The 27,766-nt window shown below is 50.8% G+C and overlaps 1 protein-coding gene across 1 annotated transcript; it reads right to left on the bottom strand.

Annotated features, from left to right (window-relative positions):
• On the bottom strand, positions 1 to 26,180 carry L3MBTL1 (L3MBTL histone methyl-lysine binding protein 1). The gene is made up of 19 exons (XM_063091121.1): positions 25,957 to 26,180; positions 25,539 to 25,689; positions 25,282 to 25,405; positions 24,367 to 24,451; positions 19,696 to 19,784; positions 19,073 to 19,177; positions 18,013 to 18,148; positions 17,554 to 17,645; positions 16,137 to 16,288; positions 15,630 to 15,706; positions 14,950 to 15,035; positions 14,637 to 14,747; positions 14,080 to 14,194; positions 13,173 to 13,272; positions 12,812 to 13,009; positions 12,650 to 12,699; positions 8,940 to 9,097; positions 8,472 to 8,534; positions 1 to 2,804 (listed from the first exon to the last, which is right to left on the bottom strand). The coding sequence occupies exons 1-19, from the start codon at positions 26,066 to 26,068 to the stop codon at positions 2,706 to 2,708; spliced, it is 2,103 nt and encodes a 700-aa protein (XP_062947191.1). The 5' UTR covers positions 26,069 to 26,180; the 3' UTR covers positions 1 to 2,705.
• Positions 26,181 to 27,766: the final 1,586 nt, after the last annotated feature.

Raw genomic sequence — 27,766 nt, 5'->3', positions numbered from 1 at the left:
TTTAATACACTGACAAATCACACCACATTTTGTTTGTAACCTTTTCTCTGTTGAAAGTCACTTTAGCTTGAACCAGAAGATTCTCTTAAAGAACACACACGCACACAAGAGGCAAATACAGAAATGTAACCCCACCAAAGTGCATGTGAATGAAAGTGCAAAAAAGCTTCATTTTCATTTTCAAACTCTGGGATCATTTTCTCTGCCTCAGAAATTAAACAGAAAGGTCTTCCCTGCCCTAGGCCTGGGCTGGGCTGGGCAGGGGCTGGGCGAGGCTGCTGGGGGCCAAAGTTTAAGTGGTGCCCATTGCTAGAGAGGAGGGCAGAGGGCACAGGGCACCAGGAGCCGCTGCCAACTCCCTCCCCTTGCTACGCACCAGGTCAAGGTGCAATGATTTCATTTGGTGACAGGGTGGGGGAGAAGAGGAGGAGTGGACAGAAGGCAGATTCCTTTCCACTTTATGATTTAGTTTCTTTTCAAAGAGTTTAATGTTAACGGAGAAAGTGCTGAGGCTTCAAAGTCTGAAAGCCTGAGGACGCTTTTCTCCAAGGCCTATGGTCCATCTTGCCTTTACCACAGGCAGGCATTAGGTGGTTGGCAAGTCCACAGAGCAAAGGCCATCCAAGCCCCTATCTTTAGAGGCTCCGAGGTCCCACAGCACTGGCCATGAGCTGCCTGCTCCTCATGCCAGTCAGTGAGTATCTCTCGTTTCGTAGAGGAACAGACTAAGGACCAGGAGCTGATGTGTTTTGGTGCCCACCAGGCAATCAAGATAAGAGAGGTGTAGGCCTGCCCCTTTTTACTCTTGGCCAAGGGGACACCAATGTCACCTCTGTAAACCCAACCTTCACCCCCTGGCAGGACTTGCCCAGTTTCCTCTCACGAAGATTGTGCTCAGATTGCCTCTAAGGGCTGAAGGAGAAGGATCATCTGAAGCCCTGCAGAAGTTCAGATGGGGTTGAATGGCTGTCCTCAAAACCTGGCCCAGTCCAGAAGGAAACAGAAGGGCCCCTACTGGGCTGTGCAGAAAATCATAAAAGCTTTGGGTTTTCCACTTCTCAGGAAAAATAAAGCTTCGTATTTAAATAATAGCCCTTGATATTTTCCCAACATTGAGTCTCACATATGCACCAAACACTTCTGAGAGTGACACACACACACACGCACACACACACACACACAAAGCATGCATACACCCATCACATGATTCAAAGAAGGGGTCTGGAGGACCCCCCTGGCCCCATACCTTGCAGGACCATCTCAGCACCTGGGGGCACAGGAGCTTGACAATAGCTCCTCACCTCCATGTGGGGCTGGCTCTGCTGGGGGCTCTGGCCCTTCCCACCCAGGTTGGGAGGCAGGTTTGGCAGTGGCTCAGTGGAGTCTGGGCCCCCACTTGGACAGAGAGATCAAAGTCCCAGAGCCCCAGCAGGGACCCAGCTGGCAGTACAAGACAGATGGAGAGTGCTAAGAACGGCTTAAGGGACCCAGAGAATTCAAAGATAGAAGAGTCCACCCTCCCAACTCCCAACTTTAAGTGGTCTCTTTAAGATTCTTTAAGAGCAAGTGGTAAACATTTAAGGGACAGACTGAAAGTAGTGTTGGGGGCGGGGAGTGGGAAGGAAGTGTGCTAGACAGAGTGCTACATTCTCATGGCAGGAGGCCTGGCAGGCTTTGGGCCCTTGCCCCATGGGCAATACCTTGGCTGAGATCACAGCTGCAGAAAGGATGCTATGCCCAGCTTTGGGCACCATCATGCCTGCTACAGCTGTCCCTCTAACCAAAGGCCCGAGATTGTCTGACATATTCTTGGGCTGGTCCCCTGGCCTAGGCTACATACTAGGCAAGGCTTCCCCCTCCCCAGACCCAATTCAGGAAGGGTGTGTGGGGAACATCAGTGAAACCTCAACCTCTGCCAGCTATAAAACAGGTTTTAACCACCTGCTCAGTCTGCTGGAACCAGGACTTGGCGTGGGACACTAAAATGCCAAGTGATCCAGAATCGGGCATGTTCAAGAGGCATCTTGGCTCAGAATCCCCCACTTTCAAGCAAAAGGGAGAAAGGTAGCCAGAGACTCCCAGGGGATCCTATGAAAACATGTTTCTGAGGCTCACACATCTAAGGGGGAATAGCCAGGGGGTATGGCTGTCTGTGGCTGGGGGCGCTGCCCAGGAAAGCAGGCAGCAGAATGAGGGCGGTGAAAGCAGCAGAGAGGGAGGAGGCGCCTTCATGAGTAAGTGTGTTTGTGGCAGGGCCACTTCTTGGTAGGAGAGAAGGAGCCAAAGAGAAAAGTATGTAGACATACCTAAAAGGGAAAAGGTACCCAGAGTGGAAGACTCCTACTCTACCAGACTCTTTCTAACTGCTAAGAAAAAGACCCTTTGTTGATAAAACAAGTTGGCTGGAGATGTGGGGCTGCCATAGGCAGTGCACCTCCAACCTACTCCATCAGTAACATCCCCAGCTGAGTCACACAGCACCCATGCACCTGGTGGCAAATGAACTCCAGGACTCAGGGGCTGGGACTCCACCTTCCCCAGGCTCCTCCGCTCCATGCACCACCTAGCAAGGACCAGCTCTGGTCAGATTTAGAGAGTGGGGGTTGGGGCACAGGTGGGGACATGAGGAGCTCAAGTTGGGAAAGAAGCATCAGCTGGAGAGGGAGGCCCAGCTGGGGCTGGAGGAAGGCCCAGCCCTGGGCCAGTCACTTTAAGGTGTCGTCGGCGTTTTTGAACATGAGAATGGCGTTATAGATCTTCAAGGCTGGGCCCAGCTTGACGCTCATGATCTTCACAATGTCCGCCTGTGTCAGCAAAAGGAAGGCCTCGCCGTCAATCATCTGAGGGGTTGGGGGAGGTGGAAAGTGGAGAAGGTGGAAAGGGTCGCAGGGAAGAGGGGAAGGAGAGGTGGGGATATGTGTGGGGAGGGATAAAGAAAACGGGAGTAAAGGACATGTTGGGGGAAGGGAAGGAGGAGAGAAGGGGAAGGAAGGACAAGGAGAAAGGAGAAAGGAGAAGGGAGGGAGAAAGGAAAAAAGGAAGATAGCAATGGGGACGGAGAAGGAAAGAAAGATAGCCACTGGATTCCCCGTGCTCACACACACGTGTTCTCTCTCTCACTTGCTCTCTTTCTGCTGACTGGTCTGGGTTTCAGAGTTTGTGTTCACTAATTGTCTTTTGAGTCTCCATGGACAGTGGTTTCAAAAAACCTGCTGCAGTTGTCCCCACATGATCCCGCTGGTCAATTTTAGTGCTGCTAACAGCGAGACCAGCAGACACCAGGTGCACTCCGACATGATGCAGTGCAGAGTATGCACTGTTACCTAGGAGCTATTCTTGGGAGTGGGGGGGGCGGATTTAACCTGAATCTAATTAAGCCTTTGGATCTAACTTCCAGTTTATAGGAAATACAGGGAATAGAGGAACAAGTTAAGCAACATCACAAGGAAAATGATGAGACAAATCTAGGAGGATACATTTTGTAAGACTGTTAAAAATGTCATGAAAAAAAGAGAAAGAAAAAAAAAAGCAAGAGGAGGCTATTCTAAAAGAGAAGAAACCAAAACAAATTATGTGGGCCTTGTTTGGATCCTGGTTCAGAAACTGCAGAAAATATTCTAAGACAACTGGGGAACTTTGAATATAGACTGGGTGTTGGATGATATAAAGGAGTTACTGTCAGTTTGCTAGTGGGGATAACAAACTTGTGGTTATGTAAAGGTCTTAGTTTTTAGAGAAGCAAGCTAAAGTGCTCAGGGGTGAAATGTCATGTCGTCTATAATTTTCTTAAAATTACTTCATCCAAATATAGGTGAAGCAAACATGGAAAATGTTGGTAACTTAATTCTCGGGGACAGGTAGATGGGTAGAGATGGGGAAGGAAGAAGCCAGTTGTGGAGGAGGGTGTGAGACAAAGAGAGCGGGGGAGGGAGGCTGTGTGGGGCTAGGGACTCAGCGGGGGACCCCATGTCTGAGGAGGTGCCATCCTCTTATGCTCAATCCTCATGAATCATAGCAAATAAAACCCTTCTATGTTGTTTCCGATGTGCCAGGAACTACTCTTAAGCACTTGTCATATATTAACTCATTTATTCCTCACAGCGACCCTACGAAGCAATACCATTATTAGTCCCATTTTACAGATGAGGAAACTGAGACAGAGAGGCTAAGGAATTTGCCCAAAATAGACCTGGCTTGTAAGTGCTGGCCTGTGCCTTCAAGCCCCATGAGTGCCAGGCAGGGGCTCCTGTGTACACAGTTCAAGCAGCTCAGTGGGTGACGCCTCGAAGGCTGGCCCTGCCCACCGTTCCATACAAACCCTCCTGACCTCCAGCTCCACAGAATGAGTTAGACCCTTCCCCAATCTCTGGGCATTTTCTGCCTTGGGCCTCTGCTGCCCTGCCTGGCAGGCCTTCCCGCAGTGTGCTGAACCCCAATACTTTTCCCACCACTCAGAACTGCCCACTCCTCTGCACTGCCTAGACCCCGCACAGTTCAACACACCCCACTGAACTGTATGGGTTTGCTCATTTGTCTTCCAGGAGCACAAGAGGGCTGTGTATCTGACATGCGCTGGGTGCTCAGTAAATCCTGAAAGAATTAACGAGAGGATCTCTGAGACATGGCAGTGGGCGGGACAGGATCTCAGAGGCTGGCAACTGTAGAGGTTAGATGGGGTGGCAGACAATGAGTCCCACACATCTGTCCCCCCAGCAGCTCTGAGAAAACAGTTACCTGGTCCTTCACTATTTACTAACCAAGGAAGCTCTAAAAACTGGCACTTCTGAGGGCTAAAAACCTTCCCCCTCAAAAAAAGAAAGAAAAGGGAAAAGGGAAAAAAAAAAAAAGCCTACTAGCCAAAAGCCCCTGCTCAGACTATCTGCATTACGCTTTCTTTCAAACACCCTAAAATGACCTCCTCAAGTAAAATGGGGTCTGCTAGGTCTAAGATGGGGTCTAGTGAATAAGTCCATTTCCCCCCATCTCAAAGAGTCTGCAGTTCCACTGTCTCTCTAGTGCTTCCTTGAAGGGGTGAAGTGCCCAAGATATTGAGAGCTGTGAGTGGATCTGCCAGCCAAGTGGCCTTCCCAGGAGGTAACTCCCTTGGCCCTACAGAGCTCTCCCTGCTGATGCTGGCAGATGTGTCTGTGCAGAAACACCCAGATCCAGACACCTCGTGCTGGTCAGGCTCTGGGGCTCCCTCTCCATGGTCCCACTGAGTCACAGAGTCTGGTCCAGGAAGAGTTGGGGACACCATCCATAAATGGTCTTGACATCTTAAAGTTCAGAATATGGAGGAAAGGAACCCAAGCAGAGTTAAGTATGGATTCTTAGGGGAGTTCATTTATTTTCATTCAGAGAACCCCTGGTACGGGTTCCTGTGCATCACCTGACATTTCTCACCCACACTAATGGCCAAGGCCCAGATTCCAGGTTCTTCAAAGCAAAGACTGGAGTTTGTGGTCTGGTAGTTTGAGACTATGCAAGGAGACAATATGATTATCTCAGAACATGTGTGTTGGTGTATATGGGGAGTTTTGAGCCTTAAAATCAGGAAAAGGGTCATGTTCTGATTTTGAATGTAGAGGAAATCAACAGGAAAATGGGTAAAATGAGCCAAAGGCAATAATTACTTCACACTCAGCACATGCTTCTCTCAAACCCCTCTACCACACTCTATCAGAAGCAGCAACTTACAATTCTGTCTCTTCTACTCTGCAGGGAACATTGAGAGCAGGAACCTCTTCTCACTTAGTTCTGTATCTACATCACCTTATACTGGGCCACAGCAGACATCAACAATTATTCGCTGATGAATTCAACAAACACACAAAGGCTACAATAAAAGAACACTGGACAGACCACCCTTAGTACTACCAATGGAGACTACCCATAAGACCATCTAGTCACTTTGCTCTGATTTTTCACTCATGAAGCAATTCTCTGATGACTGGTCTGTGTCTCAGATGGAGGGCATTTTGACTGATGTCCCTGAATGCCCAATCATCACTTAAGCCAGAAAGAGCCCATTCCCTGGAGCATGGTCCTACCAAAGTCATGACATGGATCAGACCCTGGAAATGGTGATCCTCAGCCCCCGCAAAGGTCCTGCTCCACTCTGACACTTTGATGCTGAGGTCCACCAGCACACCTTCCCCCCTCCAGCTATTGTTTTTTTGTATCACAAATCATGATGAATCGAGATATGTCACAGATCTTCCTGGGAGAGACAGCCCTTGTCCCATCAAGGGAAATGTAAAGCTGAGCACAGGCTGGAGGATCGATTCTTGGGTGGCTCTGCAGTTGGCTGAACAACTGTACTCAAAGAGTGTTGATTTATGACCTGCTGTCAACCTACAGGAAGATCTCTAATGGGGTGCCATATGGTTCTGTTCTGTCTCATTAAACATGTGTGGTGAAGACTCGGAAGAAGACATAGAAAGCTTAGTTATCAAATGTGCAAGCTGTATGAGATTGGAAAGGTTATTAATATCATAGATGGCAGAATCAAGATTTAAAACAATAAGCCATGAAAACAACAAGATAACATTTAATAGGGTAGATGTAAAGTTTACATTAGGTTAATTAAAAACAAAACAAACAGTGGTACAAGTATGCACTGGAAAATATGGTTTGACTACAGTTGATATGAAAAGGACTTGGGGGCTTTCGTGAACTCCAAACTGGTGTAATGTGGCTATAATAAAGACAGTGCAAACTTAAGTTTTGCTAACAAAAATGTAAGGTTCAAATCTAGCGGAAAAGAAAACCACCCACATGTCCATTAACAGGAGAACTGTGGTATGTTTATAAAATGGAGGGTTGGGTGGTTAGCTCAGTTGTTTAGAGCATAACCTTATATATACCAGGTCATGGGTTCAGATCCCCATACTGGCTAGCCACCGAAAATGAATGAATAAATAAATAAAACGGAGCACTACTCAGCAACAAAAACGAAAAAACAACATGGAAACACATGAAAGACGTCACACTGAACAAGAAGAGAGAGACCCAGAAGAGTACAGCTGTATGATTCCATTTATATGAGTTTAAGAACAGGCAATTGTTCTAGAATTCTTGAATTTATGTTGTTAGAAATTAGAACAGTGATTTTCTATTGGGGTGGGGACTGACTAAATGGGGCCAAGAGATGAGGGCACCTGCTTCCTGTTGTCTCATTTTGGTATGATGGAAATGTTTTATATCTTGAATGAAGTATTTGATTCAGGTGCATACATTTCATAAATGTGGAATTGTGGAATTGTACTTTAAGATGTGTGCATTTCACTGTACATATATTTTATCTCAAAAACATCTAGGGGAGCAGCAGCCAATATATTCTGTTGGTCAGAGGGCATCAGAAACAGGGAATGTGCAGCTCCCTGTTTGGACACACCCATGAAGAAAAGAAGATCACCACTCCAGAAGTCAACAAAAGCACCTTGAATGGGCAGGAGTTTGGAAGGATCAGATGAAGAAACTGGGTCTGTTGGGCACGGGAAAAGACATTCTTCCAGGGAAAGAAGAGCCAACTTCTTTGTTATGGGCACCTGACCTGGAGTGGGCAGCTGTGGGCAGCTGAGACCACATTCTCCCGGGTGAAGGAGGATGCACAGGAGGGATGTTTGTTTAGGAAGCCCTAAAGAAACATCAGGGTTCTTTCCAGTTTCAAACTCTATAAATTAGAAGGGTCACGACAGAGTTCTTTATTTACGGACAACTACGTATTAAAAGTCAGAACAACCATTTACTGAGCCCCCCACTGTATCAGGCATTCTGGTACAGTGATACGATTTCTATACTACTCTATAATACTGCTATATAATATAAACATATATACTGGTGATACAATTATACTAGACATTCTGGTACAATGATTCATTTGCCATTTCTGGTGCTCACAATGGCCCTGCAAGGTAGACTTCATTATACTCACTTTATCTCCATTTAACAGACAAGAAGATGCAGGTTCAGAGACAGTAGACAGCTCAAACTGGCAAAACTGGGATTCAAACCCAGGTTGTCTCCAAAGCTGGCATTCTTTGATCTACAATTACTGCTTCTTATCTTTGTTAAGCTCTTGGGTCTTGATTTAAAGTGTGTGTGAGGATCTTTGCAGTAAGCAGCAATACCTGTGCCATCCAAAATATGTTTTAACTTATTGACCATCGCTGGTGCAGCTAAGCTTGGCAAGCAAAAGACTGGGCAGAGAAAAGAGGAGTGAATGGAATCCTGTCTCCAGGATGCTTTTTCCTTCCTGAAGATGATCTGAATGCACAGGGTCTTCAAGCTGGGCCACAGTCCATAACAGACTTTTCCCAGAGACATAGGTCACTATGACTAGTCTCACCCAGGTGGGGCAACAGAGTCCCCTCCCTAGTTGGGGCAGCGCTGGTGAGGGCACCTGCTTCCTGCCGTCTCAAGGACACAGTGACCCCATCTCTGTCTCCCACTCTGTGCTTGCACCTTACCTCGTCTTTGAATAGGCGTGCTTGGTCCTCACACCCTGTCAGGGTCTGAACGAAGCCGAAGACCTTGGGAACCAAAGAAGCCATAATGACAAGGGGATGGGGCTTGGAGTGCAGGGGAGGGCTGGCTCCTTGGTCTTGGAGACTTCTAGGCTGTGCCAGGGATGCTTTTTCTCATCAGCCTAGGAAGATTCTGTCTCTATGCTGGCAGGTGTGCAAGCTGAGGCCCTTGCTCTGGAGGCCGAGGGCTGAAGCCTGTCTCTTCGCTCAACAGTCCCATCCCCATCTGCCATGACAGGCCTAAAGGACAGTGTCTCAGTCAGCCCCCACTGGGCAGCTAGAAGGGACTGTGAACAGGAGGGATGAGCAGAAGGTAGTATCAGACTCAACCTGACCAGGGCCCGTCTTGAGCCCTTCTGCCCACAGGAGGAGGAAGAGGAGAAAGATGAGGAAGGGCCCCTTGCTCCTCACCTCATCGATAGTCCACTTGGCAACCATCGAGGCCGAGATGCCAGCCACTCCTGGCAGGAGCTTGCAGTGCTGCTCCCAGCACAATGAGAGTGAGCGGTCGGGGTGGGCTGACAGGGCGGACATGAAGAGGGACTGGTGCACAGCGTCGGGAGTAAGGGCTGGAAAGCAGAGGCAGGGGCTGGCAGGCTGAGGGAGGCCTAATCTGGTCCCCAAAGCCAGCTCATACCCACATCACTCGGGAGCCTGGCGGGCAAGGCAGACAGGACCAACAGCCCGTAGAGCCAACAGGGTGATCCGTATCTCCCGACTCCTCATGTGGCACTCGCTCCTTCTGCTACAGTGGGTCCCTCAGGTCAGCTATTTGAAAGGACCCTCCCACCCAATCTTTCTGAGGCTGCATCACTCTGGGCCCTACAAGGACATGCTCTTGGACCTGCTGCAGCATCTCTAAAGATACCATTCTCCAGATACCTTCAATCGAAATGGTCCCCAACATCCAAACAAGCTCAGCCCCAATGCCACAAGTCCATTCTGTTTGCCCTTCTTTTCCCAAGTCCTTTTGGGCCCTGACCAACTCTCTGCAATGGGGTCATTCTGTCTCATTGTCACAATTGTCCTGTCCAGTCCGAAACCCATGCCTCGACCATGGCAGTTCCTCTCCCCTAAGCCACCAGCCCAGTCTGGCTTGGGACCTGCACACCAGCCCTTGCCTCTTCCGGCACTAGAGGGTAATCCCCGACCCACTCCCCAAGTCCACATTGCCTGTCTCTGCTTCCTGATGTGTTCCTGGAACCCTGGTTCCTGACCTCTAGCCTCGGATTGGTTCTATGGATGTGACAGCCACCTGCGGCTCTGCTTGGTCAGGTGTGGCGCTCACCCCCTTGAACTCCATCCACGACTGGCTGTTCAGACAAACCTGGACCTGTCCACTTCTGCCAGCCTTAGGCGGCCTTGGGCAATGTGGCCACTCTCCCACAGGGCTGCTTCCTCCTTACTTGCTTGGTGCTAATTTCAGATGCTAGTGATTCCAGCACCTCTGGTGCCCTCTTCTCAAAGACCCTCCCCTGATCATCACAGACCATCCTGGCTTTTTCCTGCACAGCCTCAGCCTTTCACCCTGACTGCTGCACCTCACAGCATCCTCTGTAACTCCATCCTGGCCCCACTGACCACTCTTCCACTGTGACTCTGCCTCCCTGCTGCCCCCACTGCTCATCAGCCCAAGACTGAGCACCTGCCCACACCCCGAATAGCCCACTTCAGTATCACCGAGGAGCGCTTCCTCAGCATGGCTCGGCCAGCTGCAGTGCACTTATCTACCTGTGACCTCATCTACCGGGCTACAGGTTTGGCTTCCTGTCCACCAGGTGCTCCCTCTTTGAAGCCCTGTATCTGGTCCTCCTCGTACCCTGGGGTGGGCTCTAGGGACAACACCAGGTCTGTAGGGAGCTTCCCTTATTTTCCTTCCCCAGAGCTTAGGAGAGGTGCTTTCACAGGCAGTTACAGCATCTTATCTAACTGCAAACCATCTAGCTGCAGGTGACAAACAGCTCCTCTGGTTCTTTCAAAGGAGCTGCCACTCCTGGGGCCTAATGACTAAGCACAGCCAAATCCAGTCCTGTCCTCACTAGGCAGTCCTCCCTATGGAGCTGTTCACCAGCAAGCCTCGAAACTTACACTAAGGAGTTCTGTCCCAGATGTGTGCAAAGTCTCCTCCAGAACAAAACCTTGAGTGACCAGTGTCCCTTTTGTGCAAGAGGCCAGGTGTAGAGCAGGAAAGCCCTAGGCTCTGTCCCCTGCTCTATTCCTAAAGTGCCTCAAGGCTTTAGGTAAGTCCATCCTTGCCCCCTCTGGGCCACTGTCTCAGCCTGTTGAAAGACTCAACTTCCCAAGAATTCTCTGGCACAATTCTGGAATGAACACAGGAGGCAAGTGCCCCCTGGTGGTCATAACTTGGTCCTGCAGTGGAAACTGGCCAGGTATACCACATGCCGGTAGAAGAGGCGCCCACTGCAGTTTGATCCTTGAAAGTCCTCACTCTGAGGGCCTGGAGGCCAACCAAGACCACCATCACTTAGGCCTGGGGCTGCAGGAATTGCTTCTGCTTCCATGAAAAGGAAACAGTATGGAAAAGCATCCAGAGAGAGTTAAGCAGATGATTCAGACTAACGATACAAGCAGGTAGCTGTGCTAAGCACTTTGCGTGGATCATCTCATTTAAGCCTTTCATCACATCACGAGGTGATGCAGATGAGGAGGCTGAGGCTCAGAGAGGTGGTGTCACCTGCCCCAGGTCTCACTGTCTGTAAAAGTTAGTCTGACTTCAGGGCTGTGCTTTTAATCACTATGTTACATACTTCCCAGGTTACAGAGACTGTTCCCAAAGACCTGCAACAGCTTGGGTCCTGCCCAAGATGTAACAAACCAGGTGATTTCTCAAGGTCTCTTCTAGCCTTAAAACGATGCGCATTCAACTTAATTGAGGCAAGATTGTCAGTGTCCCTGTGTATCAGGCCCTGTACCAGTGGCTGAAGATGTGAGATGAATTAGCCACCCAGTGGAAGACGCAGTCACTGTTCCTTCCTGTGGAGCATGTTATGGACTAAATTGTGTCCCCTGCCAAATTCTTATGTTGAAGGCCCAAACCCTCAGAATGGAACTGTATTTGGAGATAGGGCTCTTAAAGAGGTGATGAAGTTAAATTGAGGTCATAAGTATGGGCCCTAATCTAATCTGACTGGTGTCCTTTTAAGAAGAGGAAATTTGGACACACAATGAGACCGCAGGGATGCCCATGCACAGAAGACCATGTCAGGACACAGTGATAAGCTGGCTATCTGTAAGCCAAGGAGAGAGTCCTCAGAAGAAACCAAACTGCCGATACCTTCACCTTGAATTTCTAGCCTCCAAGACTGTGAAAAGTAATTTTCTGTTGTTTAAGCCCCCCAGTCTGGGGTATTTTGTTATGGCAGCCTGAGCAAACTAACACTTGAGAAGTGAACTGACACTTGGGCTAGGTCTATTACACCAGCAGTAGGTAGCAGGAGAAATCATATCAGATCCAAGTTTGAATCCCAACTTTGTCCCTTACAAGGTGAATGGCCTTGGGTAAATGACTTCAACCCCTGAGCCTTGCATTCCTCCTCTCTCAGGAGAGAGCAATAGCCATAGCATAAGATGCTTGTGACACTTAGAGACAGTAAATGTAAAGCACCTGGCACAGTGTCTGGCCCACAGGAGGGGCTCAGTAAACAGTAGTAGGAACAACTATTATTTCAGGTCTTGACATATGAAAGGCAGGTTTTATCCATGTTTTCAAGTGAAGAAACTGAGGCTCAGAGATGCTACGTGACTTGCTCAGGGTCACACAGGTGGAAAGTGACAGCCATGGCCACCTTCCCAGGAAGCCTAGAACCAGAGGACAGCAGAGCCAGGATCATCATCATGCCTCACAGGGGAGAGCTAGGGGCCCAGAGAGGCTCTGTGCCTTTTCCGCAGATTCTCAGCAAGGCCAGAGGGAGATGAGACTGGAACCCAAGGCCACTTGAGGCCTCTCCCCATGCTCTTCCTACTACTCTAGGCTCCCAAAGTATCTCAAATGAAGAGGCAGACTTCTTTCTAGCTTCTCCCACTCTGGGCAACCCTGGAGCCTGAGAGCACTCACTGTGAACACCTTGTGGAAGACACAGCAGTGGATGACCCAGACTTACTCTGGAAATCTTCCTGTGGACTCTTCCGATATTTTGGAGGGCGTCCAATTCTGGAGAGAGAGGGACCAGGTCTGAGGCAGGAAATGAGTACCTAGGCTTGCCCCAGCGGACATAGGGCCCCACACCCAGGAAGCCCATGCCCTGATTCCCTGGCCTCCGCACCGGCCGTGATGGCGTGGCTTCTTCCTCGGGGAGAGGCCCGAGAGGTTCTTCTTACGGGCTGAGGCCTCTGTGTCGGACAGCTCAGCTTTCAGCCGGCTCTGGTTCCTCTCAGCCAGTGGGCAGCCTGAGAGGCAATGGTGCGCTGTGAACTTGCCTGTGACGTGGCCAGAGCCGTCACAACCAGGAGTGGGGCACTTCCTGTGGAAGAAGAGGGCGTAAGTTGGGCTGAGTCTACTTGTCCTTACTGAGCCCTCCACACCCTGTGCCCCATTCAGAGAATATCCTGGTGAACCCTGATCGTATAAACAGACCCTTCCCTGAACAACGCCTCAGGGCCTCTCAGCAGGAGCCCTCCACTCACCGGTGGTGAAAGCTGTATTTGGAGGTCCTGGTGTGAGCCAGGCTCCTATAGCTTAGAGGGGGACAGCCCCCAGGGGAGGCAGAGCTGGCCTCTCTGGGTCCTGGAAGAGCAGGGAGAAGAGTTGGCACGGAGCCTGGGCTGGGGACTGAAGGTCAGGGCAATTTCCATGGGGAGGCCAGTACTGGGAGCTAGTTCCCCAGAGATGGGGCCCTGAGCTAGGCTGTGACACCATTTTCTGCCCCTCTCTGGGGAAGAGAGCTTGGCTGTCATATAATTTGTTAAAACCCACAGGCCATGCCCTCAGTCTGAGAGGAGAACCCTCAGGAAGAAGACAGACAAAGAGCTGGTGTGGGTACAGCTGTACCTGAGAAGCCACATCAGGCAGATTCATGTTATTCTCGGTTCTCTTCCCCATTTTCATTCTCAAGACTTTGGTCATGGTTTTAGGCTCTGCCCATGTTTGGAGGAGAACATTCAAGAACAGGTATTATGAGGGTGAGAATGGACTGAACACTCCAATGACCTCAACTCTAACCCCTATCTGTGTGAAGGACCAGAATTTTACTTAAGTGGGATGATTTCCTTAGCAAACACAAGGTACACTCGGCATGGCTCTGCTAGACACGGAGAGGACCCCCTAGGTGTGTAACTACCTCCTAAGCACATGTGACCAGGTGAGCTTGCCTCTGCACATCACGATATCCCAAACAAGTGGGGGAGCCAAAAGCACTGCTTAGTGTAGCAGACAGTCCTGGGCAGATCCTGGAGCTCACTGTGGGCACAGGAGCCATCTGTGTCATGCCTGGGCATGGGGGTCAGAGCCCCCTGGGCAAGCTACATACAGGAAAGGAGTGTTTTCAGAGTTTGCGGGGAAGGGAAAGGGTCAGAGTGCTCTAGGGCTACACACGGAGAGGAGGCTGCAGGGCATGTCCCGTCCTGGAGCACCAGCCTGCAGGATGGATGTCCGGGTGGTCGGCGTCGATCCAGAAATCATAGCCATGACTCCAGCCATCAAAGTGGAGCTGGGGAGGAAAGCCCTTGGAGGTCAGATGTCCCTCGTGGAGCCCAGCTCAGTAGGGAGGTCCTCCAGGCTCCAGGAGGCTCTCCCCATCCCTGGGGCCTGTCAGAAGCAAGATCCTGGATTGGAAGAACCAAGGGGCCAACCCCACAACACTTGGTCTTGGCCACCACATTTTCCAAGGGCTTTTCTTCTTAAGTTATCTCTCATCAATCCTTGGGTGGGACAAGGATTATTAGGCCCATTTTACAGATAAGAAGGTTAAGGCTCAGAGAGGGGAAATGACTTGTCCAAACCCACAAAAGTCGGTCACAGTTGAGGGGAGAATGAGATCTAAAATCATCAGCCTTGTCTGTCTTATACTGTGACCCTGAGCTCTAAGCAATCTACAGAATTCCCGCCCAACTGGCCTGTCCACGCCCCCCGCCCTGGGGTCCCAAAGCCACCTTTATCCGATGGTCCTCCACATCCTCCACGCTGGCCACACGAATCAGGGCTGGGTTCCTGCGGTCCACAGCCTCCAGCTTCATGTTGACCAGGAAACTGTGAGGGGGTCTCTGTAGGAGGACAGTTGCCTTCAGGCCAAGGCCCAGCTCAGCAGAGCTGAGGCCCCAAGGAAAGAGCCCAAGTGCTGTGCCTGGGGAAATTGTGGTCTGCCCAGGGCGGGGGGGGGGGCCGGGGTCCCATCCTGGCTGGCTGAGTGCTCCATGCCTTCCTGAGCTCAGCTCTGGGGGGAGGAGGCAGGGGGCACCAACTCACCACCTTGAAGGCCCAGGCTGGCACAGCAGAGGCCCCAGTTTCTTCCAGATATTTCTCCCAACAAAAGCTATCAGGGTCTGGGTAATCTGGAGGAGAGGGTGAGAGCAATGTCTAGTCACCCAGGTGTACTGGGAGGACACTCTGCCCCTAAGCAGGACCAGACACACAGAAGAGGTAGAGGCTCTCAGAGCAGAATCTCCCCCCATTGCCACAGCAAGCTCCTTGCGCCAGGTTCCTGAGGCAGCTGGGTTTGAGTGAGAAGGAGTGCAGCACCACCCCAACAGTTCACAGAGCTGGTGGGGACCCTGGCTCCCAGCACCCTTGGCCTTGTTGCTCCCACTCCAGCCCCATTTGAACCTTGATTCTACTTGGGCCAGTGTACTACTCCCAGGAGAAAGGACACATTTCCTTTGTTCCGGACTCCCTGCTCCCTTGCTGTGATAGTCATCTAGCTTTCTTCCCCTAAATCTCAATGGAGTCAGGGTTTGACAGGACTCTCCTAACATCAAAGGGTTCGGTTCAGTTCACAACTCCCAGACCAAGAAGCTGAAGCTCTAGGACACATGTACCCCCTCACCCTGACCCTTAAGAGCGAGCTAATGAGGCACCGGTAAGGGATCAGGAGAGAGGGAGGTGGAGCCAGGCCTGGGGCAGGGTGCTGGCTCTGGCTGCAGGGTCACCTTGTGGAGGGGTGAGAGGCTTTCCTTGCTTCTGGCACCAGCCCACTGGGTGGATGTAGGGGCTGCTGGGATCACACCTGAAACCCAAGAATATGTCATTGTCCCAAAAGAAATGTGAGGCCCTGAGCCTGCCATCCTCTGACAGCATAGCTTCTGGGCCCATCCTCCTCCTACTTCTTAGTAAGGGGGAGACAGATGACTGAAGACAAAATCAGAAAACTGCAACATTAACTAAAAACTCTACCACCACCATAATATCTAAAGGAAAACCATGAGTCACAGGGGTTTGTTCATCTTAACCATGGTATTTTTAGATAAAACATTTAATACCGAGCTGTGTTTCTTATGATGCAGCTCAAATCCACAGGACAGTCAGCTATCCCCCACCTGAGCAAGATCTGAATGTTAGGAATGGACTGAGCAGGACCACATGGTGCCTGAAATATCAAAGTAGTTGCCCCCTGCCATCCCCTCACCCCCCAGGCCAAGTCTGGGCCCTCCTACTACCAGTAGTCATAAGTATCATCCCAGTTGTCAAAGTGCACCAGGAAGCGGCTGTCCACCACGTCGGTAACACTGGCCACGCAGACAAGGGATGGGTTCATGCGGTCGACAGCCTCCAGCTTCATGCCCACCTGGAAGCCCAGGGGTGGGGGACTCTAGGGGAAAGAAGAGGGGCTGCCACGGCCAGGGCCACGGTGGCTAGCACTAGCCCACAGCCTACCAGCAAATAAAGGAGTAGGTTCTCTATGAGGACTGCCTGGGGGTTAGGAAGGGAGAAGGGAGGGAGAAATAGGCTGGAAAAGAGGGTTCCTCCAGGGCAGAATCATAAGCTGCGCTCTGAGCCACTCACAAACTTCTGGCCTCCAAGGTGCACTCAGAGGAGGCATGACTTATGGCAGAAGGTAAGTGATTGGTAGAAGGCATTCACCCAAAGAACCTGGCAGGCTGTGTATAAGTGTCCCCTACACGGACATGCCTGGCCTAGCTTGACCTGAGGCGGCTGGGGCAATAAGGGGCTGGTGGGGAAGAAAGAGCTGGCACATATGGTAGGGAGTGGGGAGGGAATCACTATTAACTGAGCAGCTGCCATGTACCAGGCAAGCTTCAGACAACATGACCTCCCTTGATCTTTACAACAGCGCTGTGAGATAGGTATTATTACTCACATTTTAGAAGGTAAATAACATAACCGAACACAATGCTAGTCAATGGCAGGGCCAAGATTTAAGCAGTTTGTCTTTAAAAATCTGCATTCCTTCTCAAAACAGTAGGTAGGACCCTACCAGTCACCTGAGAACCAACAAGTGGGTTCTCTGGGGCTGGACTGGGGTGGGGAGCAACTATCCCTGACTGAAGCACACGGTGGACTCCCTTGCCTACTGGGACTCTGGGCCTTCAATACGGTAATATTTTTAATGGAGGTTCCCTTTATCTCCCAGACCTTTGATTGGGATTATGTGAGATACATTAACTGCTAGATAAGCTGCCAGCTGCCTTGAACTTTCTGTTCAAGGACAAGGGGTGAGCGTCAGGAATGAACGGGAGAGCCTCAGTGTTGGTCGAAAGAAAGGAGAAAGAATAGAGGCTTTGACCCTATACCAAAAACTTGCAGAGCAACCCAAAGCAAGAACATATGAACAATGCCCTCTCAGTGCCCAGGCTGACTCAGGTGGTGGGCCAGGGGCTCCGAAGGGATGTGTGGAGGAGAGGAAGGGGGGGAGAAGTGAGGAAACCTACATCCAGCGTCCCGCCTCTGGCCCTGGGCCCTGCCCAGCTGAGCCCCTCCCGTCTGATGTAAAAGCTCGGAATATGGCTGAGAGCACCAGCAGATGAGCTCTCTTCTGCAGAGTCGGATACTCGGGGCCGGATGCAGCGACTCTGGCCCAGGGGGAGATGTCCACTCTCGCTCAGGGGCACTCACGTGGCTCTGGCTCACAAACAGGTGCTTGGGCGCAGCCTGAGCTCTTGTGCTGCGCAGGTACTGGCTCCAGCTGAACTCCTCCTCCTTGTAACCTAGGCCCCTCGGGGGGATGAACAGAGCGCCGTGCAGAGGCTGGGCGGCGGAGAGGGCACCCCACACTGAAGCAGCAGAACCAGGCAGGCTTGAGGACCCCACAACCCTTGAGAAACTGCCCAAGGACCCCCTGCCAAAGCAGGACTCAACTGGGTGGGCACTCAAAGGGCAACGGCAAAACAGAAGCCCTGAGGCTGCTGGCCAACTTGGCCCTGGGGCAAAGTCAGGATGCGATGAAGAAAGGCTGGCTTTGGAACAGGGTACAGCGTCAAAAAACACAAGAGTTGGAAGAGGTGGACCCCTGGGGAAGAAGGGATGGGTCTGAGGGCTCACTGCCTTACTGTGACCAACCCAGGTAGGCCTTACCTTTGGGAGGCTGCAGCTTGTGTCCAGTCTTCTCGTACCAGCCAGCGGGGTGAATGTCAGGGGAGTTGGCATTGACCCAGAAGTCATGGCACTCGGCATACCCATCAAAGTGAAGACGTAGGCGGTAGCCACACACCTGGCCCCACGAGGGGGGAATCACAGAGACTCCGATGTCAGGCGATGGCCGGCCCCCTATCCCTCACCTCTCTTGGTGCAGCAAGGTGGTCTCAGGGGCTGTAATGCTAGCAGGTTCACTGACCCCACCTTTATTCACTCCCAGGTTTCACCGTGCTGAACTCTGCCCCGTGCTCTACCACCCTGCAGTGAGGGCAATTCATGTACTTGTGAATCCCCAGTGCTGGGTGTTAAGACAGGTGGACTCTAGGACATCCTCCTGCCCTTTTGAGCCCTGGACAGGACTCTGAGGGCACCTGCCAAAGCTCAGGACTGCTCAGGGCCCCTGATGACCTTTCCTTCTTCTACCCTCTCTCGCTGCTCCCCACTCACACTCTGCTGTGGTCTTGCTGAGCTAAGAGCAGTTCCTTAAACGTGGAGGCCTGTTCCATGCTGCACAGCCTCTGCTCACTTTGCTGTTTCTGCCAGGAACTCGCTGTGCATTCACAGCTCACCTCTTAAGACTCAGCAAGGAGGCCTTTCCTCTGTGCTTGTCCTGCCTCCTCAGGCAGAACTGACCACTCCTTCCCTGTGCCTCCCTGCTCATGTCTGTCACCACCCTGGTGGCATGTCACTAATACATTTATCTGGCTGATTCTCTACACAGCTGGGGCATCCTAGAGGACAAAGACCTTGTTTGACTCATGCCAGCGTCCCTGGCCCTTGGGATGTCTTCTCCTCAAGCGCCCCCAACACAGACAGTATATATCATTCAGTAACATCACAGTCCCCTAACACTTCATCTGGTTTTTGTTCTTTTTTGTAGCTTTCTGCGTGTTCCAGCTGCATCCCCTACTAGACTGTGTGCTTTCTGAGGGCAGTGTCCCCTCTGCACCCCCAGCACTGAGAGATACCATAAGAAGGGTGGCACCAAGCCCCAGCTCACCTCAGCCACAGTGAGGATGAAGTACATGGACGGGTGTTGAGGGTCAATGCCTTCCAACTTCATGCCCACTTTGAAGCCATTCTTGTTATGAGTGACTGCTTGGGACTGTCAACGCACAGAGTGGAGAGGACCCAGCTTCCATCCAGCCTTATCCTTGCCTGGTGGGCTTGGGGTGAAGGAGCTGCCTTTAGGCCCCACCTGCCTGCTACTACCAAAGGGGCAACTTATTTGGGGATTGTTACTGCAGGGATCCAGAGTGGGACAGAACAGCTCCTAGGTCCCTTGAAAAATGTGGGGGGAGTCAGGGCTGGACCGAAGGGCCCCCACTTATCCAAGTCACGGAAAGATCAGTGCTAAATTGAGTACAAGGTACCAGAATTCAAGTCTGCAGGCCCAGTGATGGGTGAGCCCAGAAATAGGGTTCCATCCCCCAATTTCTTCCCAACCTGGATGGTCCTTATGGTGGGCCCTTTTCCACTCTGGGCCCTAACAGTCTCTCCCTCTTCTATTCTGCCAGTCCATCGAGGAATGTCAGACACAGAAACACAAGAAAGCCTGAGTTTGGTAGTGAGTCCCTGGACTGGGAAGACAAGCTCTTCCTAGGTAGAAATTGTCCAACTCACGTCCTGGAAGAGGCTGACCGGGGCAGTGATGGCCTTCTGCTCCTCCAGGTAGGACTCCCACGACCAGCCTTCCTTCTTCTCACCTGATGCTGTGAAGAGGAGACAGACAGGCTGACTCCCGCAGTGCTCCTGATGTACCTTTCCTCAGTTTCCCCTGACCAAACTAACTTAACCTCTAAAACAAACCTTTGTTTGTAGTCACATGTACCCTCTGGTCCTACCCAGGCGTGATGGTGCCAGACACTGGGAGTTCAAACCTAAGTTGAGGCTTGGTCTCAGGTGAAGCTATACCAAATTCTGCTCGTCCCTCTCCTGCTCCAAGGCCACTGTCAGCAGGAGTACTTTGGAAAATGCAGCAAACAACTGAGGTTACAAAGTCTTAGCCACAGAGGGTCCCTGTCCTCAAACATGTAACACAGGACAAAGCTGAGTGACAAGTCCTGAACCAGAGGACTTAATCAAAGTGCCACCTAAGCTCACAAGGAAAGAAGAGGAAAAAGAGAGATGAGAGGGAAAACATGGAAAGAGGAAGAGATAGAGAGAGGACACATATAAATAAGAAACCCTTTTTTTGATTCTTCTTCCACTGAACACTTATAAGCACATACAGAGACACACACAAATGTACCTATGTGTGCTTGGTGTGCCCCCAAGTAGATGAGCTAATTCTACAGTCCTCCCAGACATACACGCACTGTGTACAACCCACACACACTCACATGCATAGACTATGGTCAGGGTCTACAGGCCATGTCCTGCCCATACCTCCCAGTCTCAGGGTCCTAGGAAGGGGAGACAAATTTCCCTACAGGACCTTCGATTTAGCCTGAGATGGAGTGCTAGCCTCCAACACAGAGGACAAACACCCTTTAAAGGCTAGAATAGCCAGCTACATGTAAGGTAGGCTGACCATGTCAGCCTGAATTGCCTTCAGCTGAAGGCCACAGACAAATAAAGAGGTAGCAACTCACATCAATCTATTCATACCCCTTGGGTAAATAGCTCCAGCTTCTTCTAGAAACTTCTATGCCTCAATTTTGTCATCTGTAAAATGCAGATAATTTCATCTACCACAGAGGGTTGTGATGAGTATTAAGTGAGATGCTGTAAGAGATCCTTATGAAATAAAAAGGGCTTGACTCATGTTATTGGTCCTTCCTGGGTTTTCACTCAGTCTGTCTGACTTGGATTCTAGCTCTGCCTTGCTCTGGCTCACTTGGCTACTGCCCTGGATCATTCAGAAAGATGCTTTCTTCCTTAGTTGGAACCTAAGTGGCGAGACGCACCTGTCACGCAGCTTCCTACATTCCTCAGTCACTGTACTAAAACTTGAGATCCCAACTATCTGACCCACTTGTGCCAAAGCAAGTATTTTGTTTATCAATCGATCAGCCAAGCCATCAAACTCCCAGAGACCTATGCCGGCACACCAATATAGAGCACATCTCTTCAACTATCCCTTGTCCTGAGTGAAACCTGCATTGTCTCTTGGAACACAGCACCTACTATGCTCCCTCAAGAAACCCTCCAGTTCTCCCACTCAGTCTTCATCTGTACTTAATGAGCAGGGAAAGAGAAGAGAGAGTAGACTTCAGGATGCCAGGCTTAGCACCATCTTGCTGTGTTTTGCCACTGGGATTCCACATCATCCTGCATAATAGCCATTTACTTTTTCCAAACCACCGCTAGTATTACCAAGCCCTTCGCAACACCTATTTCTTCCTCCCTAGATAAGATTCTTCTTTTTGCCTCACTCTTCTCAAACCATAACACAAGCTAAGGGGCTGACTACTTGCCCAATTTCTCATCTCAGGCACCTCTGCTGCTCTCTGGCACTTCAAAGTTCACCTTCCTTTAGCCACACTCAGACACATCCAAGCCCTAAGATGCCCATGCCACAGCAGACACCCCAGCACCCTCTCTCTCTGCCATCTCTTACCCTACCACCCCCCAACTCTGCCACTCCCTCTCTGGGCCTGTACTCTCTTGATACTCTCACTAGTAATAACACATAACAAGTATACAGTCTTCACAGTTTACCATGATAACACCACTTCATTTTACCTTAACCATTCCTTTTGCCATTTAGCGGACCACCTGTGTGCCATTTGCTGGGGGTACAGACATACCTCAGAGACTTCATACACATGGTCTCCTTTAGTCCTCACATTGTCTTGAGGTGACAGGAAGGGCTCATAGTAACCCCTTTCACAGATGACAAAAGAGATTAAATGTAATTCACTGGAAAGAGGCCTGACCACTAAATCTTTCAGTAATAATTGGACTCCTTCCCTGATCAAGCCGCCAGCCAACTCTGGTTTCCTGCATCCTTTTTTTTTATAGATGAACAATGGGCTGCACCTTTAGGCACATCCCTAAGCCCAAATAAGTCCCAAAGCTCCTGTGTGTGGTTGTGTAATTTGTGCCTGTGCATAGACGCCAGCCAAGCGGGTGAACGGAGATGAAATCCAGCCTGGACTTCTTGCCAACCAATGTGGCTGAGTCTACTGCAAAGACAGGTTGCCTTTTCCTAACTGCTCCATTCAGAAGAGGCACCATTTTATAATTTGTACGAAGGCACCATATAGGCTAGATAACACTGATTCTACTTTCAGAAATGTGCCTTTGCTTATTTCTGCTTCTTTAGACTAGATGCTCTTGGCTGGCACTTTCTTTGGCAAGCTCAGCCTGTCTAAAACCAAACTTATAACTTCTCTGCCAAAGCCTGTGGCCCTTTTGGTATTCTTTATCCTAGTCAATGGTGGTCCAAAAATATTAAATGGAAAATTCCAGAAATAAATAATTCATAAGTTTTAAACTGCATTCAATTCTGAGTAGCGTGATGAAATCTCGCACCATCCCACTTGGAATACGAATCATCCAATATATAACCTTTATCATAGGTACATATGTACAGGAAAAAACAAAGTATATATGGCATTTGGTGCTATCAGGCATCCACTGGGGGTCTTGGAGTGTATCCCCCATGTATAAAGGGGGATTACTGAAACTGTTAGAAATATCAGAATAGCTATTAATAACTAAATAGATGGTAAAGACTATTGCAATGGTATGTCAGAAAATGACCACACAAAATGGCTGCTGAGAAGGTGAAGGAGATATATGTGTGTACATGAGGAACAAGTTTCTAACTCTTAAACTACTGGAGCACTCCATTAGCAATAGGTATGTCAGATCCATGGGACATGAATCCAATAGCTGGCCATCAAACTTCCAAACAGGGTGTAGGTAAAACAAAGATTCTCACACTCACACACACAGGAAACTCAGTAATCCTGCCGCCCCCATGCCTACCCCCAGATTCTTCTGTCAGAAGACACAGAAAATGAGTGGAAAAGCATTGCAGTTATAAATACAAACTTCTGTCTACTAATAGAGTTTTCTTCCTTGGGAAGAATAAAAGGGGGTGGGGTGGGGAATACGCAGAAACCAATATCACACTAATATTCACAGTTGAGATGGTGAATGGTATGAATCAAAAGATGACTTTGTATTCATCAACAGGGCCCTGCTAAAAGAAAGTTGATTTATGAATCTATTTCCCTAACTAGGATAGAGCAGTTGAGCCAGTAGTAGTTAGATACTGTCTCTTGCCTCACATAAGTCTTAAGGGGCCATAAACCAAAGAGAGCTAAGCCTTTGGCTTCTGATGTGACTGCCTTGGGTGAAACACAGCAGTGAAAATTTCGTTGGGATGTAGCGGGCAGAAGTTAGAGGAAGCACTATAAAGTTTTGAGCCATGGACACAGATTGGGCTCCTCCAGCTGGTACTGGATCCATCAAGGCAGGATGATGTCCTAAGGACTGACTTCACCCTTCTGGTTCTCTCTGGGACAGGAAAGACAAGGACTTAAAAGACCCAGACATAGTAGCAGAGGAACCACCACCATACAAATCATCCATTCATTTATTGAGAAAACATTTATTGAGAACCACACCAGGCTCTCTGCTGAGCACCAAGGATACAATGATTAATAAAGCAGACTCAGACCCTGTGGTGATGGAGTCTAAGACTTGAGGGAGGAAGACAAATATTAAACACATAGCTACACCATATTTGGGTGATTACAAGTGTGATAAATACTACTTAGCTCTAGTTGACAGTTGTCACATGGGAACATGGAGATGGTAGAGAAGGCCTGAGGGCTGGAGCTGACTATAAATGGCCCTCTGCTCCATTTCTCTTAGAATCAAAGAATCAGAATGGGGGCCCAAATAGGAAGGTCAGACTAATGTGGGATTACCTACACCACCAAAGGGAAGCAATGCCATGTGGTACCAGGAAAGGCTGCTCAAGTCTTCAGATACTAAGCAAAGAACTCCCAACCAGTGGGAACCTACTCATAACTGGATAATAGAGGATAATAAACATAATATAATCCCCAAGAACATGCTTATACAATGGCACTTAAAAATTCTGTGGAAAAATAAAAAACATAATACACACAAGAAAGATCATACAAATCTTTCCACGAACTTTTTGAAGTACCTTTGTACTAATGCCCATACCAGAAACTGTCTGTCTCTCTCTCTTTCACACATATATTATGTGTACAGCATACCATCACAACCATAATCCACACTCCCAACCTCACACCTCCAAAGGTATATACACACCTCACACGAATATATACACACAGGCCACCATACCAGGCTGGCTGCTGCTCCACTCTTCACTCTCCGGGGTGCTAGCGGTGGGTTGTCCCTCTGGATTCTTTCCTTCTTCCTGTTTCTCCTGTAGAAGACAAGCCTGTTCCCAGCTTCTTGTCATCGTGGGTTGGGATGATGCCACAGCCTCTGACCCTGACCCCTGCCTGGTTCTCTGGTCACATGGTGTTCTGCCTCAAACAGGCATGATTTCTTCTAGGCCACCAACAGGAACACAGCTACAGCAGACAGCCCCTATGACTTAGGCACATACTCACGTGAGCACATACACCCTAGTTAGCTTTACTATAACTCTTCTCATTCCTAGACAGGGAGAGTGAGCACAGGAACACCTGCTCTGTGCTGATTTTACCTGCTCAGTAGAATCTTCATGCTCTCTCTCTTCCAGCCTCTGCAGCTCTAGAGCCCTGTGCTCCTCAGCTTCTGGCCTAGCTACCAGACTCCAGTGATGTTTTCCATTTCCCTGCACATCTACCTTGGGTGCTGGTTCACGTGAATATATCTTTTTTTTTTTTTTTTTTTTTTTTTTTTGTCGTTTTTTCGTGACCGGCACTCAGCCAGTGAGTGCACCGGTCATTCCTATATAGGATCCGAACCTGCGGCGGGAGCGTCGCCGCGCTCCCAGCGCAGCACTCTACCGAGTGCGCCACGGGCTCGGCCCACGTGAATATATCTTAATCCTGACACTAGACTGAGATGGGAGCTCTGGAGAGTGATTTATTCATTCCCTACAACCATGTACAGGAACTGACTCAGGAAGGGACCCCAAAATATGATGAGTGAGTCATTATGGGTGCCTTCTCTGGCCCAGCCTCATGACCTGACTGATAGAAGGAATAGGGGAATTAAGGCATAGGCTCTAGCTTCCTCCTTCCCTCCCAACTGCCCACTTCCTACCATGGCCTCCGGCTCCGACTCCTCCTCTGATGGGCTCTGGTATTCCCTGCGCTTCCTCTTCTTCATGGGTTTGAGGAGCTCAGAAGTACTGGTGCATCCCGAGGAGTTCTCCACTATGACCAACCTGAACAAGGGGCAGCATTAGAGAAAGAACCACCCGTCCTGCACCACCCAGCCCTTCTCCTAAGCCGTGAACAGGAATGGGGATTTGGGGGCTAAAGGCAGAAAAGCAGGGCTGTGACCACCTCCCCCCTTACCGCTCCTGGAACAGCTGAGGGCAGCCATCATTGGAGGAACCAAGATCTGGACCAGCTCCTTGCTGAGGCCCGCACGCCTGGCACTGACAGGTGCTATCAACCTCTGGGGGATCCCGAGAGGAATCTTCTGGAGGGTTCTGGGGGAGGTCTTCTGTGGGAGCCAAAGTGGCCTCAGGCATCCCACCCCATCACAAGCACACTCACGCTCCACCTACGCCCCCTTAGGCCGTGCCTCCACCTTGGTCCCATCGACACACTGGACAGCCTCCCCCAGCCTTCTCCACCCCAGGATCAACCTCTGGGCCCACCTGTAGGGACAACCCCGGGCCACGTCCCCGACCGAGGCTCCTTAGGGAACTCAGGCCTCGCCCCACCCACCCAGGGCCCCAGCTCAGAGCCCCAGGAGCAGGGCTCCTACCGGGCTGTTGGGTGCTCACGTCGCCACCTCCCACCGGAGCCCCGCCATCTTCGCATTCGGCCACGCCTTCTCGGCGCTGCTCGGGGTTCTGTGGCTGCTCCACTCCCACCATGTTCAGTGGCGCGTACTCGCTTATTCGGAACTGCAGCACAGGAAGTTCTGAGGACTGTGACTAATATACCGGTCCTTGACCCACCTCGGAGTCGGCATGATCACCCTGTTGCCGCCTCATGCCAGCTCATGCCCCAGCAGGCTTCCAGACACAGACCTTGGGCGCCTCACTTGGAGCCACGCCCCCAGACACTCGTCCATCCAGTCCCAGGGTGCCTCACTCCCGCCACGCCCCCAAGCACCAGTCGGCTCAGTCCCAGGGAGCCTCACTCCAAGCCACTCCCCCAGTTGCTTGTAGGCCCAATCCCAGAGTGCCTTGCCCCAAGCTCCGCCCCCAGACACTCAGTCATCGGTCCCAGGGTGCCTCACTTCAAGCCCCTCCCCCAGAGACCCTCGGACCTCGGAGTGCTTCATCCCAAGCCACTCCCCTAGTGTCCCTCATTCGAAGTCCCACCCTCAGGATCCGTCATATCAGTTACCTTCCCCCCTCCCCACTCCCCACTTCCATCTCAGGCCCGCCCCACAGCAACTGCTCGTGGGCCTAGCCAATCCCCATAGACACTGACCCGCAGGCCACTCCCAGGGGGTGGGGCCACGGCCTCTGTCCACTCCAGAAGCCGCACTGCGCTGGCGCTAGAGCTGGCCACCGGCCCTCCGCTCAACTGCGGCAGAACGGTGGCCGTGACTGGTTCGCTGATGGCCACCCGTTGTGGGGCGCCTACATGGATTGGCTCCAGGGGAAAGCAGGACACATCCAGGGCACTGCTAGGCAGGCCAAGAGTGGCCGAGCTGGCTGTGAACAGATACACAGACAAGACGCAGGTGAGCCTGGTGGCTCTGCCTCAGTCCTGCTATGCGTGTATAGGCAGGTGAGGGGAGGCAGGTGTGAGAAACTGAAAGGGTCATCTCCTCCCCAGGATCCACACCTGCTTGAGTTGGTATGAGGATGCTCCTCCTCCCCAGACCCCTGGCTTGACCCACCTGGAATGATGAAAGCAGTTGTGGGCAGGTGAGAACCGGAACCTGGGCTATCTCTGGCCACTAGGTGCACGCTGACCTCCCCTGTGGAGGGCCCCTTCAGTGTCCTCAGCATCTCCACATCAGCATGCCCCTCCATCCTGGTAGGCCTACAAGCTGAACACAGTCCCCAGGTCGATCAAGAGGGGACCTTTGCTACAAAAACAATGGAGATGGGAAGGGAGAGGGCTTGTCTGAGGAGGAGCTGGCCACCTTCAGGCCAGCAACCTGTAGAGAAAGACCTCAGCCCTGAGGGGAGTAGGATGTCTTAGGAGACAGTTCTGACTCCTGGCTCCACCCAGGTCACTGTGAGGGTTCTGGCCAGGCCCTGTGCCTCCCCCAGTCTCTGTAAGGATGGGCATGTTGGCATGTGTGAGGGTGCTTTGTAAACTGATGTACAGAACTGACTCTAGGGAGCATGACTCAGGGCAAAGTTCTGTTTGGCCGACTGTCCTTATGACATATCCCAGGCCAAGTTCAAACTCACCTCTTTCTCCACCTCCACCTCCATCACCACTAGAATGACTCCCTCCTTTCTCTGGGGATTCAGGGCCTTCAAGTACCAGGTTCTCCTCCACCTATACAGGGTTCATCTCCCTGGGAGGTGGGATCTTTCCTGATCACATTCTTTTATTGCTCCTGTCCACCACTCCCTCCAACCCCAAGCACAGAGTGGACACTC

Source organism: Cynocephalus volans, chromosome 1, assembly GCF_027409185.1.
Source record: "Cynocephalus volans isolate mCynVol1 chromosome 1, mCynVol1.pri, whole genome shotgun sequence".
Classification (NCBI taxonomy): Eukaryota; Metazoa; Chordata; class Mammalia; order Dermoptera; family Cynocephalidae; genus Cynocephalus; species Cynocephalus volans.
Note: the sequence above shows the minus strand (reverse complement) of the source record. Positions and strands in the feature narration are given on the sequence as shown.